Source organism: Saccopteryx bilineata, chromosome 6, assembly GCF_036850765.1.
Source record: "Saccopteryx bilineata isolate mSacBil1 chromosome 6, mSacBil1_pri_phased_curated, whole genome shotgun sequence".
Classification (NCBI taxonomy): Eukaryota; Metazoa; Chordata; class Mammalia; order Chiroptera; family Emballonuridae; genus Saccopteryx; species Saccopteryx bilineata.
The window spans coordinates 53,555,665-53,574,888 of record NC_089495.1 but is presented as its reverse complement, the minus strand read 5'-3'; the positions used below and the strand labels follow the sequence as shown (position 1 = coordinate 53,574,888).

Below are 19,224 nucleotides of genomic sequence, written 5' to 3'. Positions count from 1 at the left end.
TTGTTTGCTGGCAGTTTTTTGATAACTGAATTTTATTTGTTGTCATGGGTTTGGTTAGTTTTTCTGATTCTTCCTGATTGAGTTTTGGAAGATTGTATGTTTCTAGGAATTTATCCATTTTGCCTATTCTAATTTTTTGGCATATAGATCTTCATAGTATTTTCTTTCAATCCTTTGTATTTCTGTGGTATCAGTTGTTACTTGTCCACTTTCATTTCTAATTGTATTTATTTGAGTCCTGTTTTTTCTTGATAATTCTGGTTAAAGGTTCGTCAATCTTGTTTCCCTTTTCAAAGAACCAGTTCTTGGTTTCATTGATCTTTTTTCATTGTGTGGGGTTTTTTTTGTTTGTTTGTTTGTTTTACTCTCTATGTCATTTATTTATGCTCTGATCTTTATTATTTTCTTCCATCTACTTCCTTTGGGCTTTGTTGTTCTTTTTCTCATTCTTTTAGGTGAAGGGTTAAGTTGTTTATTTGAACTTTTTCTTGCTGCTTAAGGTATGACTCTAATGCTATTAACTTGCCTTTCAGGACTGCTTTTGCTGTGTCCCATAGATTTTTGGTTGTTGTATATTCATTTTCATTTGTTTCAAGGAAATTTTTAATTTCTTCCTTGATCTCATTGTTAACCCATTATTTAATAACATGATATTTAGTGTCCAAGTGTTTGAATGTTTTTCAGTTTTCCTATTGTGGTTGATTTTTAGTTTCATGCCATTTTGATCAGAGACAATGCTTGATATGATTTCAATCTTCTTAAATTTATTGAGATTTGTTTTGTGTCCTAACATGTGGTCTATCCTACTAAATGTACCATTAGCACTCGAAAAGAATGTATATTCTGCTGCTTCGGCGTAAAAGATTCTGAAGATATCAATTAAATCCAGCTGACGTAGTGTGTTATTTCAGGTCACTGTTTCTTTGCTAGTTTTTTGTCAGGAGGATCTACCCACTGATGTTAATGGGGGTATTAATATCCCTTACTATTATAATATTGCTATCAATCTCATCTTTTAAGTCCATCAAAATCTGCTTTATATATTTAGTTGCTCCTATATTAGGTGCATAAATATTTACAAAGATTATATCCTCCTAATGGATTGCTCTTTTTTTTTTTTTTTTTTTTTTACAGAGACAGAGAGTGAGTCAGAGAGAGGGAGAGATAGGGACAGACAGACAGGAAAGGAGAGAGATTAGGAGCATCAATCATCAGTTTTTTGTTACGACACTTTAGTTATTCATTGATTGCTTTCTCATATGTGCCTTGACCACAAGCCTTCAGCAGACTGAGTAACCCCTTGCTCGAGCCAGCAACCTTGGGTCCAAGCTGGTGAGCTTTTTTTTTTTGCTCAAGCCAGATGAGCCCACGCTCAAGCTGGCGACCTCAGGGTCTTGAACCTGGGTCCTCTGCATCCCAGTCTGACACTCTATCCACTGCACCACTGCCTGGTCAGGCTGCTTTTACTCATTATGTAATGACCTTCTTTAACCTTTACTATAGCCTTTGTTTTAAAGGCTATTTTGTCATATATAAGTTTAGTTACCCCCATTTTTTTTATTTCAATTTGCATGAAATCGTATTTCCATCCCTTCACTTTCAATTTATGTGTATATTTTGTTCTGATGTGGTCTCTTGTAGACAGCATATGTACAGGTTCTATTTTCTTATCCATGCAGCTACCTTATGTTTTGGGTTTTTTTTGTATTTTTCTGAAGCTGGAAACGGGGAGAGACAGTCAGACAGACTCTCGCATGCGCCCGACCTGGATCCACCCGGCACGCCCACCAGGGGCGATGCTCTGCCCACCAGGGGGCGATACTCTGCCCCTCCGGGGCATCGCTCTGCCGCGACCAGAGCCACTCTAGTGCCTGGGGCAGAGGCCAAGGAGCCATCCCCAGCGCCCGGGCCATCTTTGCTCCAATGGAGCCTTGGCTGTGGGAGGGGAAGAGAGAGACCGAGAGGAAGGAGGGGGGGTGGAGAAGCAAATGGGCGCTTCTCCTATGTGCCCTGGCTGGGAATTGAACCCAGGTCCCCCGCATGCCAGGCCGACGCTCTACTGCTGAGCCAACTGGCCAGGGCCTACCTTATGTTTTTGACTGGAACATTTAATCTATTTATATTTAAGGTTATTATTAATATGTACTTATTTGTTGCCATTTTCTTCTTTAAATCTATAATTCTTTTTTTTCTCGATTTCTTTTTTCCTTTGCTTTTTTTTACAGCTGGTCCCTTAACATTTGTTGCAGTAGTGGTTTGGTTGTAATGAATACTTTGAGTCTTTTATTTTTATTTTTTTATTATTTCTCCTTCAATTTTAAACAGTGCCTTGCTGCATGAAGTAGTCTTGGTTATAGTTTCTTGTTTTGCATTACTTTGAATATTGCTTGTCAATTCTTTCTAGCCGCAAGTGTTGCTGTTGAGAAGTAAGATGTCATCCTTAAGAGGGCTCCTCTGTAAGCAATTATCTTCTTTTCTCTTACAGCTTTTAGTATTCTTTCTTTCTCTCTTAACTTTGGCATTTTAATTATGAAGTGTTTTGGTGTAGGCCTCTTTGGGTTTCTCTCTAATGGAACTCTCTGTGTTTCTTGAACTTGTGTGACTTTTTTCTTTATCAATTTAGGGAAATTTTTAACAATGATTTCTTCAAACAAGTTCTCTATCCCTTGTTTGTTTTCTCCTTCAGGAACCTCTATGATGCAGATGTTGTTTCTCTTGATGTTGTCATAGAGCTCTCTTCGAGTTCCCTCAGTTTTTTTGAACCTATTTTCATTTTGCTGCTCTGTTTCTGTGCTTTCATTAATTTTGTCCTCTAAATCGCTGATTTGCTCCTCTGCTTCATCCAGCCTACTGTGCATTCCTTCTAGTCCAGTGTTCGTTTCTGATATTGTAATGGCCATTTCTGACTGATTCTCTTTTATGATTTCAATATTCTTTTTGATGCTTGCTATCTCATTACGTAGGTACTCATTATGACCATCCATTGTTGCTCAAAGATCCTTGAGCATACCAAAAATCATTATTTTAAACTCTGCACCTTGTACTTTAGTTACTTCCATTTCATTTAGTTCTATTTCTGGGAATTTATTTTGTTGATTCACTTGGGTTGTTTTTCTTTGTTGGCTCATTGTGTCTGAATTTTGTAGCATTAACTCTGAAATTTGTTACTATGTCTTTATAAGGAAGATTTGCTCAGTGATACTAATATCCAGGCCTCCAGATGTGCTTGCTCTAAGAATGCTTCTTGAAGGTACTATTTTCTGTCCTGTTGTGAGTATTGAATGCCATTGGTCCTTTAATAGGTGTGGTAGTCCCCTCAGGCTGGCTAGCTCTAAGGTTCAACCTTGATCATGTGTATTACACACTGCAATGTCTGTCCTGTTGGGCTTATTTATTCTCCAGTGTATGGTGCCTTCTGGACTCTTCCTTTGTGCATACTGCTTGTGTAGTTAGCTGAGTCTAGGGTTGGTGCTGTCTGCCATCTACTACTGGTTGTGTTCGTTCTCAGTCTTCTTGTGTTGGAGTTAGGCATTATTTTTAACCTGCCATGGGCTACCTTTCTGAACCTAGTGCTCTGTTCGCTGTTTGTATCTGCATTTCCTGTGCCTGGGTAGTGTGGGAAGGGGTCAACCTGTATATAAGAATCAGCTTTCTCCTGCTTAGAGATGACAGCAGCTCCATAAAAGTTCCAAGTTCCGTAAAATTTCCGTCTAGTTTTCAGCTCCTCCACCTCCTCGGGCAGTTGTCTGGTATTCCAACAGTCTTCTATAGAAAGAGTGTAGTGTGAGCTCATACTGGCCTCATCCAACCAGTCCCTCTACAGGTTATATGGCAGCTGGGGTTGGGAATACAACATTAGTGGTACCCCCTAATTAAGGGGTTTCTTGATCAGGAGCTTAGTATAGGAAAGTGGCCCCTACTGCAAAGCCTAATCCCTTAGATACTGCTGGATACTCCAATTCTATTTCTATCCAGTTAGGGGAATAGCAGGTTCACTTTGCAGAATTTCTTACAGCTGGTAAGAACCTGGTCTCAGGGAGGAAGACTGAGAGAGTCTCCTCCTTGGGCTGACTGTGCCCCCTCCACAGAAAGTAACTAAACCTCTCGACAAGACCTAACAACAGGCTCACAGGGATCCACACTTTAAATGTCCATGCTTTAAGTCTCTCTCCCTTCCCCCTGTGGAATCTAGCTCAGCAGGACAGGATACCCAGCACCTGGGCTGGCTGGATGTAAAGTTCCACCCTGTCCAATCCACATGAGCCACTATGCCAGTATTGACCACAGAAAGTGGAACTCGCCTCACCTGGGTCAAGTGTGAGGAACCCTTCCTAAGGATACCTCACTAGTGAGGGTTGTTAGGTCCTGTATCAATGCTCTTCGCATCTGGCCACTGATGTGCCAGCCCCGAGCTTCCCTGGAGGGAACCCAGTACAGACCAATGGGAGACACTGCCCGTGACTGGCCCTCAGGAACCTTCTTAGAGCTACAGGCAATCCTGAGTTTGTGGCTGCCTTTTCCGGGCCCAGATACAGATGTCTAATGCTACTGGCCAATGCCAGGCAGGTTCACATTAGATTCGGGCAGATGGTAGAAAAACTGTAGAGCCAGAAAGGGTTGGACCATTCTGGTTAATAAAGTCTCACAACAGTGGACAAGCACACAGGCAAGGGAAACTGCCTCTCAGGCAAACAAACAGCAAAATGTCCCCTCAGAACGGTGGGCAGGCAATCTACACAGCCGCAATCCCCCTGAGCGCAAGCACCCATAGCCTTATATAGGCCATATGAACATGGCACAGCCACATGCTCACACACTAATCAGGCAAAGTTCTTGCAGCTGGTAAACCAGTGAGCAAGCCTAACACAGCTTCCCCACAACATGGAAAAACCAAGCTGTACACCTAGGTTGCCTTTCACTCACAATGAGCTTGGAGGAAGTTCCACTTAAAAGACAAAGGTTCCCTGAGTCCTACCTTCTGCAACCTCTTTCTGCTGGCTGCTTGATGGGCTCAGCCACTAAAAAAGACCTCATAGAGCTCAGAGATTAGGAAGGGTGCTGGGTTTGGCTCAGTTCCAGGTGTCAGTCAGTCCAGACTTTTTTCACAGACCTCGGTAGGGTGCAGTCCCATGAGTCCAGTGGGTGGGGTCTGAGACACAGAGATGTGGTCTTTCCACAGTCTGGACAGTTTCTTCTGCATCTTCTGTGAAGTGGAAGCACCAGTTATGGACTTGGCAGCATGTGAGGAAAGCTCCAGTGTCAACATCAGAGAACTGAGTCACTGAGGGACCCCGTTTCCTGGCTTCTCAGAATGGCCTGGTCTCCGTGGGTGGGGCAGGAGAGACTCCTGAGGGTGGGGCAGTTGCTTTTCCCTAGGCTGATGCCACTCAGAGGGGACTGTTCCACCCAGGAAAGATGGCAACTGTGGTACTGGAGAATGACTCAGCACAGAAGTTCCAGTGGCATCATACCCCTCCAGTGTCTTTCCTTGGGCCACCAAACTTCACACTCTCTTCATGCAACTCTAGTCCTCTCAGCCCTCCCTCTGCTGTAGCCCCAGGTGAGCAGCTTTGCACCATATTTTCTGTGCTGGCCCTTTATAACGGAGCTTGCATCTCTGAATGTTCTCATTTCTTTCTCAGACAGCAACTCCCCACAGTGAGAATCCCTCTGGACCCTCCCATACCACTTATTCCTGGGAGCACGGCAGCCCTTTCCCTGTCTCTGCCCTTCCTACCAGTCCTGGTGTGGCTTCTTCTGTGATCCTTGGTTATAGACTCCTCTTCCTTTAGTCCAAAGTTGGTTTTTCAAAATGATTGCTCTTAAATTAAGTTGTAATCCAATTTGGTCCTGGGAAGTAGCAGTTGGAACATCTACCTACTCCATCACCATCTTGGAATTCACCTTAGAGATTTTGTGGGTTTGGTTCCAGACCACTACAATAAAGTGACTAGGGGTCTTTTTGCTGGTGGAGGACCTTGCCTTCAGTTTGTAAAAAAATGCAACATCTGGGACAAGGTCAGCACTGTCGGCATGCCACCCTGCCTCCCACCACACCCCAGTGCAAGCCGGTGGGCCTGTCAGACATGGTGGGAACTCCAGCCTGCAAGTGTGCCAGATAGTCTTCACTTAATGTTGCTAGTAAGTTCTTGAAAACTGTGACTAAGTAAAATGACATATAAGTAAACTAATTAAATTAGTATAAATAAGAGTTAAGCCCCAATGATATATTTTTGGTCTCAAAAAAATCACCAATCTTCTAAATAAAAACCCAAAACACTTCTTATTTTTAACACTGAAATAAATGTGGCCCTGGTTGGCTGACTCATGGTAGAGTATCAGCCCAGCATGTGGATGTCCCAAGTCTGACTCCCAGCCAGGGCACACAGGAGAAGCAACCATCTGCTTCTCCACCCTTCCCTCTTCTCTCTCTCTCTCTCTCCCCCCCTCCTCCTCCTGCAGCCATGGCTTGATTGGTTCCAGTGAGTTGGCCACAGGTGCTGAGGATGGCTCAGTAGAGTCTCCCAACTCAGGCACTAAAAATAGCTCAGTTGCTGAGCAACATCTCCAGATGAACAGAACATCACTCCCTTAGGAGGCTTGCTAGGTGGATTCTCATCAGGGCACATGTGGGAGTCTGTCTCTCTGTCTCTCCTTCTCTCACTTAGAAAGAAAAAAAGGAAGGAAAGGAAGAGAAGGAAAGGAAAGTAGGGGAGGGGAGGGGAGGGAAGAAGGAAAGAAGGAAGAAAAGGAAGGAAGGAAGGAAGGAAGGAAGGAAGGAAGGAAGGAAGGAAGGAAGGAAGAAGGAACACATGAGCTGGGATGGTCACTAAGGAAAGAGCCACAGATCTGAGAATTGCAAGTCAGACGGCAGGCTGAGAACCAGTGATGGCATAAACTGAAGCTAGAACTGGAGAGGGAGGCTGACTGGGTTCAAGAGTTGCAGTGTGAGGTGCAGGCAGAACACCAATGGCACCTGGAACTGGAGTGGTCTCTGAAGAAGAAATTGTGGTTTGCGAATTGCAGTTTGCCCTGCAAGCTGAATGTTGGCAGTGACAGCTGTTTGAGAAACAACTGCAGGTTCAGGAGCTCAAGAGTCAGCTTCAGGCTGAGAGCTGGCAGCCACAGGAGCCAAAGTGGGTGTGGAAGATGGAGCAGCATTCCTGCTGGCAGAGTGGCTCTGAGTAGGTGGGAGCAGGTGTTTCCGACTCCTCCTCAGGCTGCAACTGCCATCCCCAGTCTCAGAGCCCAGCCAGTGGTCGCCAAGAGGGTAAAATCCCAGCTGCCAAGAGTCCCTCAGGGGCAAGCACAGCCTCCTCCAAAGATAGTGGAGCACTCTGTGGTCCAGCCCTATACCCAGGCAGAGCTGATAGAGTTGGGCGTGCAATTCAGGCAGAAAGCCATGGAGCTGCTGGCAGCCTGGCTACTGAAGTTGTGGGACATAGGGGGTGGATGCATCATGCTCTCCAGAACAGAGATGGAGAAATTGGCCACTATTACCACACACTCCTCCTTGAGGCAGCGTCTTCAGAACTGCCATGACAACCCAGGAAACCATACCCTATTAGAATCGGTGATGGCTGCCATTCATACAGCCTGGCAGAATGCTAGGTACTTGCCGGGGTCAGTGAGTTGATGGCAGTGCTATAGTGAATTAGTAAAGGTCCTTCAGGAACTAGGTATGTAGAATGCTGCTTTCCACCTGGGGTCCCATGGTCCAGAAGAGGAAGTATTTACAGCTGGGATGTGGAATCTTATCCTCTGCAGTGCCCCATCAGCCCTTTTTGGGTCACTAGTGGCTATCCTGGACCCCTATGTAGGACAATCTATCAATGCAGTTACACAAATGGCAGATTTGAGGGAGCTGGAAGTAGCACCGAATCACAAAGCTGTGAGGGCTGCTGCCCGTGCTGCCCCTCCGACTAGCAAGAGGAATGGGCCTGTGAAAGTTACCTGAACACAGATGTGGGTAGATTTAATTGCAGCTGTGGCAGATAGGGAGAAATTGGATGGCAAGCCTAACAAGGTTCTTTTGGAGCTTTGGCAGCAGCTTAAACAGGACAGAGATTCCAGCTGCTGAAACGAATGGCCCAGCAACTACCAATAAAATGGTTGGTGCGTGGGCAGCATGGTTACAAAATTATATGATGGAGACCGCTGAAGGAGAGGAGGATCCCCAAGACCTGCTGTTCCAGTTTATATAGGGAGAAGACTGAGGGATCCGTCTAACAGGGATAGGAGGGGACCAGCGGCCACGCATGGAACTGGCTATTCATTGGTCCCCTTCTAATGTACAATGGATACTGGCCTTGGTGGATACAGGTGCAGAATGTTCCCTCCTCTATGGGAACCCAGAGCGGTTTGCTGGGACCCCAGTGGCTACTGATGATTATGGTGGCCAAACTGTTCGAGTGAAGCCAATAACTATTCTATTGGGGATCGGAAGACTGCCTCCTAAGCCATGTAAGGTATATGTATCCCCTATTTCTGAATATATTTTGGGGGTAATTATCTTACAAGGACTGTGGTTGGAAACTAGCTGGGGAGTTCCGCCTGTGAGTCCAGGTTGTGAAAACACTGTTGCAGGGACACACAGCACATTCCTCCTTGCAATCATCTGTTTCCCAGCATGTGACTAGCACAAAGCCTGTCAGGTGGTTATGAAGAAATCACTGGGACAGTCCTCGAACTAGAAAAAGTGGGGATCATCTGGTCGGCACACAGCCCTTATAATTCCTCAGTGTGGTCTATGCACAAACCAGACGGAACTTGGCGAATAACAGTGGGTTGATAAAGTTGTTCCCCCTTTGCACACTGCTGTACCCTCAATAGCTAACCTGATGGATCAGCTAAACCATGAGTTGGGGACATACTACTTTGTGGTAGATTTGGCTAACATCTTCTTTTCTATTGATATAGCCATAGAGTCAAGACCAATTTGCCTTCACGTGGGAAGGGCAGCAATGGACCTTTACAGTATTACCACAGGGCTTTTTGCATAGTCCCACCTTGTGTCATGGGCTGGTGGTTGCTAACCTGGTTAAATGGAAACAACTAGAGGCATTTCGTATGTATCATTATATCAATGACATTATGCTAATTACTGACTCTCTTCCAGAATTGAAGCAAGTAGTCCCTACCTTGCTATCCCATATGAAATCATGTGGCTGGGTGGTCAACGAGGATAAATTACAAGGACCTGGGTTATCTGTTAAGTTCTTGGGAGTTGTTTGGTTGGGTTAAGACAAAAGTTATCCCTGACGCAGTTACAGACAAGATCCAAGCATACCCTTTGCCCACTACCAGAGGCGGATTAAAGTTGGTTGAGGACCCAGATGCAGAAGAAAATATTGGGCCCCTTAACAAAAAAGAGAGACAGGGAAAATAAAAATACATGCTATCCATATTTTTAAATAAATAAAAAAATATTATGTACTAGTAATGTTAAAATTGAACATATGAAACCAAACTTGATGTCATTAGAAAAATGTGTCAAGTTGGGGTTTTGCAGGGCCCTTCAGAAGTCGGGGCCCAGGGCGCGTGCCCGGTGTGCTCGCTGTTAAATCCGCCTCTGCTCACTATGGTAAAAGTTATAGGAATTCCTAGGTCTGTTGGGGTACTAGTGAGCATTCATACCCCATTTAGCTCAATTACTGCATCCCTTTTATCACCTTATTCAGAAGGAAGTTCACTGGGATTGGACTGAGCAGGCACAAGGTGCATTTGCAGCAGCTAAGAGAGCTGTCAAGGTGGCACAGGCTTTGCATGCATTTGATCCTGCCAGGTCCTGTGAGCTTGATGTCCATGTAACCCCTGAGGGGTTCAGATGGGGCTTGTGGCAACAGACAGAGCACCTATGGTAACCTATTGGGTTTTGGTTTCAACTGTGGGAAGGCACTGAAGTCCATTACAAATTAGGGGAGGAACAGTTGGCAGCTGTGTATACTGCCCTCCTAGCCACTGAGAGTATTATGACAACTCCAGTTATGGTCAAGACCACATATCCTATTTCAGGATGGGTGAGAGACTGGGTAACCAAACCTTGTAGTGGTACATCCCAAACCTCCACCTTGGCCAAATGGGGTGCATACTAGCACCAGCCCATTGAGAGCAGAACTGCAGGAACTCTTGGGTCCAGTCACCTATGTGACCTTAGAGTCAGGTGCAGCTGGGGCTCAGGAGGCAGAACCTGAAGTCAGTCCCTACCAGGAGGGGTCGACACCCATTCCCAAAGATGCCTGGTATACTGATGGTTCAGCAGGGGCCAACCAGCCAAGTGGATGGCCATAGCCTTCCAACCATCCACTGAGACTATCTGGATGGACACAGGTACAGGCCAAAGCAGCCAATGGATGGAATTAAGAGCTGTGTGGCTAGCTGCCTGTAACCTCTAGTGATTGCATGAACAGCTGGGCTGCCTATAATGGATTGACCTTTGGATTGCTACTTGGCACATTAACCAGTGGATGGTAATGCACTGCATCGTCTGCTATGGGGTCAGACCATGTGGCAAGACTTATGCGAAATAGGACATTAGAAACAGCTGACAGTATACTATGTCACAGGGCATGCCCCTCTAGCCCATCCTGGGAATGATGAGGCAGACACTTTGGCGAAGATGTGATAGTTGGAGACTGTGCCCACAGGTGACATGGCACAGTGGCTCCTCTGGCATCTGCTCCATGTAGGACAAAAAACTGTGGGCTTATCATTAAGGCGTGGAACTTGCCTATGTCCTATGCAGAGGCACTTGAAGCTTGTGATCAATGTGCAGTGTGTTCCAAGGAGTACCCGCGGAGACAACTGGCATTACCTGGACAAATTCAGAGAGGTTGTGTTCCACTGACACGGTGGCAGAGAGATGTCATTGGACACTTACCAAGGTCGACGGGTACCAGTATGCAGTCACATGTGTAGATACTGCCACCGGGCTGCTTGCTGCTTACCCTGCCTGTATCCCAGACCAAAGGGCAGTCATACAGGCTCTGGACCACCTGAGTGCTGTGTCCGGGCAGCCGCTGGTCCTTGAAAGTGACAATGGTAGCCATTTCATGGGTTCTATGGTGAGGCAATGGGCTCAAGACCTAGGGGTGGACTGGAAGTACCATGTCCCCTACCACCCACAGGCCGCTGGTATCACTGAGTGGTATAACGGACTCTTAAAGCAGGGACTGCAACAGGAGGGGGGCACTGGCTCCCTTATTGGATGGACATGCCACTTGTGGACAGTACTCTGCATTTTGAAGGAGAGACCTCAGTGGGGGGCCCCATCTCCAAGTGAAGGCCCTCCTGCACTAGGCAGCTGCTCCCATCCAATTGTAGATACACATCAAGGACACTTTGCTCAAGCTGGGCTTTGGATGGCAGGGCAATATGCTTTTGCCTGCTCCAACAGCCCCCCTTAAAGGCCAATGGCTTCAATGGGCATGACCATGGACTGTACAGGTGCCCCACCTATGACGGGTGGCCTTTTTGGCACTGTGGGGTCGGGGGCTAGAGGTGGATCTCTAGTTAACTGCCTGGGCAACCAGCACCTGGCCGCCTAAGGTTAAAGTGTATAATCTCTTGAGTGCTCAGGGAGACATCTTTATGAAGGGCATCTTTGTAATTTCTTTGTAGCCCATAGAGATCTCCCATTTTGCTGCACATAGAACCAGCAGATCCTGGTGTGCGGGACAATAAAATTTGGTATATCTTCCCAGAGTGGCCTCTGGTACCTGTTACGTGCTGTCTGCAGACAGAACTCTGGCCTGTATTCCACCAGCAGGGAAAGATTTGCCTCTCTTGGTGATGCTGACCACTCTATCATTTCACCCATAGCTGTGTTTTGTAATTCTGTTGCTGTAGACTGCACTGCTTTTGTTTTTGTAATGTACCTCACTCCTCGCACAGGGACCATAGCGGAGCAAGAAACTCATCATGTAAATTATGAGGTGAGCAACCCTAAAGGGGTGGAATGTGGGGCCCCTGTGATAGGCTTGCTCGTGGGTTTACCAGCTGCAAGCACTTTGCTTGATTACTGCATGAGCACGTGGCAGAGGCAAGTGTGCACAGCCTATATAAGGCTATGGTGCTTCCCCTGGGCAGCGATTCTCCCAGATCGCTCTCCCACCACCATGAAGTGTGGTTTATCTTGCTCTCTTGCCCTTCCTGCAAATAGCAGATTTTCCTTTATTAGCTCTTTCCCTTTTGTTGTTTATTTGCTCGTCTGTCTTTGCTTGCCTCCAATACATGGGTATGGCCTGACACTTTCTGACTCTGCAGTTTCTCTACCATCTGCCCAAATCCAACGTGAACCTTCCTAGCTTCGACCACCAGCATTACAGATCTGATAGACATTTTTCTAAAGAAGACATACAGATGGCCAACAGGAACACAAAAAAAGTGCTCAACTTCAGTAATCATCAGGAAAATGCAAATCAAAATCACACTGAGATACCAACTCACATCTGTTACACAATGGCTATCATAAAAAAGGCAAGAGATAAATACTGGCAAGAACATGGAGAAATATAACCCTTGTATAAGATTGGTGGAAATGTAAATTGGTACAGACATTATGGAGGTTCCTCAGAAAATGAAAACTAGAACTACCATGAGATGCAGCATGTCCACTTCTGGGTATCCAAAGGAAATAAAAACACAAAGGATACACACACCTCTATGTTCATCGAAACATTACTTACAATAGCTAATTGTCCACAGACGGATGACTGGATAAAGAAGTTGTGGCATATAAGTATAATGGAAAATTATTCAGCAATATAAAAAAGGAAATCCTATTATTTGGGACAGCATGGACTTTTTGGCATTATTTTAACTGAAATCAGATAAAGAGGAACAAATACTGTATGACCTCACTTATGTGTGAAATTCTTCCCATCCAAAATAGAGAATGGATTGGGAGGGACAGGTGAATGAAATAGGTAAAGTTGGTCAAAAGGTACAAACTTGCAGTTATAAAATAATTGAAGGGATGTAATGTACAGCAGAGTGACTACAGTTAATACTGCACATCATATTGGAAAATCACAAATATGATAGATCTTAAGTTCTCATCACAAGAAAAAAATTGTTTTTGTAGTTAACGTGGTGAAATGCTAACTAGACTTATCCTGGTGATCTCAATAAATACAAATAGCAAATCATTATATTGTACACCTGAAACTAATATAATGTTATATGTCAATTATACCTCAGTTAAAAAGAACTGTTTCAGTATTTTATATATACAATGTAATGTGGGGTGATGGAGATTCTTCTCAGGATAGTAAGCTCTTTCTTTGGTGAAATGACTAAAGCAATTAGAGTTAAAACTTGGGCCCTGGCTGGTTGGCTCAGTGGTAGAGTGTGGGCCAGGCATGAGGATTTCTGCATTCCATTCCCACTCAGGGAACACAGAAGAAGCACCCATCTGTTTCTGCACCCCTCCCCCTCTCACTTCTCTCTCTCTTTCCTCCTCTACTCCTGCAGCCATGGCTCAACTAGAGCGAGTTGGCCTCAAAAGCTGAGTATGGCTCCATGGCCTCTGCCTCAGGCGCTAAAAAATGGCTCCATTTGCAAGGGAGCAACCCCCAGATGGGTAGAGCATCGCCCCCTAGTGGGCTTGCCTGGTGGATCCCGGTTGGGCTCATGCGAGAGTCTGTCTCTGCCTCCACTCTTCTCACGAAATAAAAACAAAAAAACTTCATGCTGGGCTCTGGCCGGTTGGCTCAGTGGTATAGCTTGGCCCCGCCTGTGGAAGTCTAGGATTTGATTCCTGGTCAGGGCACACAGAAGACGGACCATCTGTGGCTCCAGTGTCAGCCTCAAGCGCAGTGGATAGCTCAGCATTCCAGCATCCTCCCCAGATGAAGTTGCCGGATGGAGAGCAAAATTTAATAGCTACAACTTTTGATTTACTAATGAACTACCCAGTGGAGGAAATTCATAACATGTTCGCAGGAAGCCTACCTAGTTGCTTTTGAGTACGGTTTCCAGAAAAGAACTGCCCACGTCAACTGAAGTGTTAGCGGTAAATGCCAAACTCCACCACCCATTCTTCCTTTTTTTTTTTTCTTTTTTCCGTAAATGCTAATGAAAATCCAAATGAATTAAGCAAAGGTCCCTAAGTTTTAAAAGCCGCGGGCAAGGCGAAGTACTAACTGCTGGGGGAGGGGGGTGCAAGCGAGTCCTGTGCGCGGGATAGCGGGGGATGCGGCGATGCTCGCGGGGCCAGCAAGCGGGCACCTGGGCGGCGGGCCCAGGACGGCTCTCAGGGGCCTCAGGTCCCAGCTCGCCCGGCCCTGTCTCCGCGCTGCGCTCCGCAGACGGCCCAGCCCGCACCCACCTGGCTTCCAGCAGCAGCGGGGTCTCGGGCCACTTCGCGGCCAAGTGAGCCGTCACCGCCTTGGACGCGGAGGCCGTCCCGGAGCCGAGCAGCGAAAGCCAGAGCATCGTGGCGCCCAGGAGCAGCCACACCGCGTCGGCGGCCTTGGCCATGACACGGAGAGCGGAGAGCGAGCTGCTCGAACCCGGAGCCGAAAGCCCGCGGCCGTCAAGTGATAGCCGGATCCTCCCTCGCGCCGGCGCCCACTTCCGGTGGGGGGAGCTCGAGTCCGCGGCTCCGGCCCCGGCCTGGCTGGCGCCCGGCGCATGCGCGTCCAGCACTCCGGGTCTCCCTAGCGGCCGGCTCCCGCGGGACAGCAGCCACGTAGGTGCCTGCGGTGCCCGAATGCGGAGCCGCGGGGCTGACGCGCAGGCGGGTCGGCGACCGGTTCTCCGACAGAGGGGAGGCTGTGGGACACAGGGCCGGAGGCGGGATCCCCAACACCGATCTAGGATTGTGGCCGACTGAGGCTGGCCGGAGGTGCCAAAGCCTGGGAGCGGAGTGAATATTACCGCATTTACATGTGGAAAGGACGGTCTATCGAAGTTCAAGCACCTCCCTCACGGGTTTCTCAAATCTTACTGCATATTAGGGTCACCTGGTAGAACTTGTAGAAAGCCGGGTGCCCAGACCACACACGCACTAGTACAGGGGAATCGCGGATTGAGTCTTGGGCATCAACAGAATGTAACGCTCTCCGCCCCCTCTTCCGCGGATTGGAGTGTTGTAACCAAGTTGGAAAACCAGTGACATCGCTTGGAGTGCTTGTTGAAACACAGGGTGCTGGGCCTTATCCCAGTGTTTCTGATTCAGTAGGTCTTGCGTGGGGTTCTAGAATCCGCATTTCACATCTAATAACTTCCTTGGTGACACTAATACTGCTGACGAGGGCCCATGCTTCTAGCCTTTGTACTGGAAAATGGTCCACAATGGAGCATCAGCACCACCTGCAACCTCATTAGAAGCGCAGAATCTCAGGTCCCTCCTTAGACCTATTGAATCCCCAGATTAGCAGGAACTGCAGGTGATAGTTACGCATATTAAACTTTGAGAAGAGCAATAAGAGCTAGTTTAGAAGATTACAGGTGAAATGCATAGAAAACTGATTGTTGTTTTTGTTATCAGTTAAAATCACATACTGTGATTGAGAGTCTCATTGCAGCCAAAGACTGACCTCAAAGCTCACGCATTTTACTACATCAGGTTCAAAGACAAAAATCTTGCAATAGTGTTAACTAGTTTACCAGTCAGTACTTATGATTCATCAAGCAAAGTATTTTGTTTTTTGGGTTTTTTTTTTTAACTGGGTAGAAGTGAAGCTGCAAAATTCTGGCTTCTAGTCAGGAATGATTCTTTTCCTACTAAGAAGAAAGCAAATTTATTATAAATATTAAAATACATGGTAAAGAGAAGTAGCAGCTGGGGAAAATTGTTTAGGGCAGAGGTCGGGAAACTTTTGGCTGAGAGAGCCATGAACGCCACATATTTTACAACGTAATTCCGTGAGAGCCGTACAACGACCTGTGTACATTACGCATTATCCAGTAAAAATTTGGTGTTGTCCCGGAGGACAGTTGTGATTGACTCCAGCCACTCGCAACCATGAACATGAGTGGTAGGAAATGAATGGATTGTAATACATGAGAATGTTTTATATTTTTAACGTTTTTTTATTATTATTAAAGATTTGTTTGTGAGCTAGATGCAGCCATCAAAAGAGCCACATCTGGCTCGCGCGCCATAGGTTCCTGACCCCTGGTTTAGGGGTTGTGCTGATCTTTTTTTCCTCCCATTACTTCTTTGCCCTACAGGAAATCTGGATCTCTTGAAGTTGTGAAAACATTTGCCTCACTTTTACATTTCCTCTCATGTGCTTAGTACATGGGGTCCTCAGGTTACAACACAATTCCACTCCTATGACATTGGTTGTAACCCAAATTTTGGTGTAAGTAGAAACACACCCTAGTCTGTCACTTACCTATCCTAACACAGTTGTAAATTCATAACCTGGAACATAAAAACACAACTAAGCCACAGAAAAGAAAAGAACATAAATATACTGTACTGTAGTAACAGAAAAAAAATGAGTATAAAAAAATAAATCCCTTACTTTTATTCCTGTGGTTGGCTTGCACACTGGAAGGGGCATTGCAAGGTGGGAGAGAGTGACTTATTGGGAGGAGGAAGCTGGAGAGGCAGGAGAACCTGCAGAAGGTCCTGAAGATACTGGGTCAGGTGAATCAGAATTGCTTAAGGAACATGGTGGAGACGCTGGAGATGATTCTACCTGCACTACAGGTGTTTCACCTTGAGAAGCAGCTGATGTAGAGGGTACAGGATCTGTTAAAGATCTTCCTACCTTCTTAAAGAATTGTTCCAGGCTAGTTTGGAACTAGTTTGCCTATGTAGTCCATAAGTATGATGCTAACGGTGTCAGCTGAAACACTCATGTCTCAATGTTTTTTAAAGTTTTTATGGGACTTAGCATTGTAAACTCGAAACGTCATATGTCAAGACTGTTGTGATCTGAGGACCTCCTGTGTATATCCTTCCTTAGACAACCTTGCTCTGGAAATTCTAATCAGGTCTCACTTCCTAAATTTAGCCTTCACTGGAACTATCCCCTCCTTTAAATTCTCATAAACCCTTTAGCTGTCACATAACACTTATAATTCTCACTTTCAAATTTGAATACAGTACTTATTTATTTCTCCCACTAGAGATGGTGTATTCCCAAGTTCTCATAGCTTTACTCATTTTTAACATCTCTTGCAGAACCTAGCACAGAACATGTTATTGGATTGGGACTCAATAAGTATTGAATATTCCTTGTGTTATGACTAGGTAAGCAAATAAGTAAGGAGCTTCATTTCTATTTATAGAGCATAACAGAAAAATGTAGTATGAATTTTTCATAAGTATTTGCTTTAATTACTCATTTTCACTTATTTTTGAACTGAGCTTTTGAAATTGTGGAATGAAGGGGATAAAATGTTGACAGCAAATATCTTAAACATTACCATTTATCTGATGGGTTTCAAATCTTTAAGAAATTATTTCCCTATCAAAACTCACACAAATGCATTATTAACAGGAACTACTAAAACATATATTAATATAAGTACCAGGATACAGGGGGCCCTCGGGTTATGACAGTCTTGACAAACGACGCTTTGAGTTTACGATGCTCGCTTTCATAAAAAACTTAACAAAATTGAGACGTGAGTGTTTCAGCTTACATTGTTAGCATTGTACTGACTGAATACATGGACAAACTAGTTCCAGACTAGTCTGGAACAATTAAGAAGCTAGAGATGCCTGCAACAGGTCCTGTACCCTCTACATCAGCTGCCTTTGAGATGAAACACCTGTAGTGCAAGTAAAATCATTTTTAGTGTCTCCTGCATGTTCCTTAGGCAATCCTGATTCACCTGACCCAGTATCTCCAGCACCTTCTGCAGGTTCTCCTGCCTCTCCAGCTCCCTCCTCCCAATAGGTCACTCTTTCCCACCTTGTCATGCCCCTTCCAGTGTGCAAGCCAACTGCAGGAACAAAGGAAAGGGATTTATTTTTTACACTCTTTTTTTTTTGTCTTTTTTTTCAGTTACTAAAATACTTATATTTTTTTCCTTTTCCCTTTTCTGTGGTTTTGTTGTGTTTTTATTTATGTTCTAGATTTTGATTTTACAACTGTGCTAGGATAGGTAAGTGTCTTAGGGCAGGGTGTGTTTCAACTTACACCAAAATTTGGGTTACGTCACTGTCGTAGGAACGGAACTGTGTCATACCCAAGAAGCCCCTGCATTTGGGTTCAGAATAGTGAGGAATGCTACATGTCTCTTTTGAGGAGAATGAAATTAATTTAGGGTCATTTACTTACAAAATTATTATACATTTTAGCTTACATAGCATTTTCCTAGAAATCTAAGTGGGTGTGAAAGACTGGTCTGCTCTGGGCTTGTTTTCTTATTTGCAGAACGAAAGAAAAAATAGGACTGGATGTCATTTAAAGGGCTGAGGGAGGTCATCAAGAGAGGATGTGACTGCAGGTTGACCCAAGAGCTGGACTTGGGCAATCAGAGGCTCTTTCCCCTCCTCTCCTGTCTTTGTAATATACTGTGCATTCCACCCACATTTTCCCATTTTCCACACTAGAGAGTGATGTTATTGTGACCATCTAAACTGTGTGTGCAACTGAACCCCGTTAAAGCCTCTATAGAAACTCTTAAGATTTGGGCAGTGGATGCAAAAATCTTGTCTTATCTCCTGCATGCGCCTGACTGGGATCCACCTGGCATGCCTACTGGGGGGAATGCTCTGCCCATCTGGGATGTTGCTCTGTTGCAACCGGAGTCATTCTAGCAACTGGGGTGGAGGCCATGGGGCCATCCTTAGTGCCCAGGGTGGATTTGCTCCGGTGGAGCCTTGGCTGTGGGCGGGAGGAGAGGGACCGGGAGGGGGGAGAGGGGGAGGGGTGGAGAGGTAGATGGGCGCTTCTCCTCTGTGCTCTGGCCGGGAATCGAACCTGGGAATCCTGCACACCAGGCCAATGACTTCGACGGGTCTACCATATCATGCTTTTTACTTAAAAAAAAAAATTTACATTTCTTTTGAAAGCTGATGAACAGGAGACACCAAATCTACCTTCTTTATTAGATCTAGCTAATAACACTGTTCTGTCTTTTTTCCAAATAGCTCCAGATATATGGAAAAGATTTATATAGGCGGATGGGGATCCTCAAACCCCTCAGCGAGATCTTCTGAGAATGGCTTTTAAGATACCTAGAGGCAGAAAAAGCCCAATAGAGATCAGGGGGAACTACCAGCTTTTAGGATACACCCTTAAAGGCTCCAGC

The 19,224-nt window shown here is 45.6% G+C and overlaps 1 protein-coding gene across 3 annotated transcripts in view; it reads right to left on the bottom strand.

Moving 5' to 3' along the window:
- UGGT2 (UDP-glucose glycoprotein glucosyltransferase 2) overlaps positions 1-14,553 on the bottom strand; it is a 282,351-nt gene extending 267,798 nt beyond the window's left edge. For all 3 annotated transcript variants that reach the window (XM_066236801.1, XM_066236802.1, XM_066236804.1), the window contains exon 1: positions 14,330-14,553. In XM_066236801.1, coding sequence (XP_066092898.1) covers positions 14,330-14,481 — 152 coding nt within the window. In that variant the 5' untranslated portion in view covers positions 14,482-14,553. The remainder of the gene's footprint in view (positions 1-14,329) is intronic.
- Positions 14,554-19,224: the final 4,671 nt, after the last annotated feature.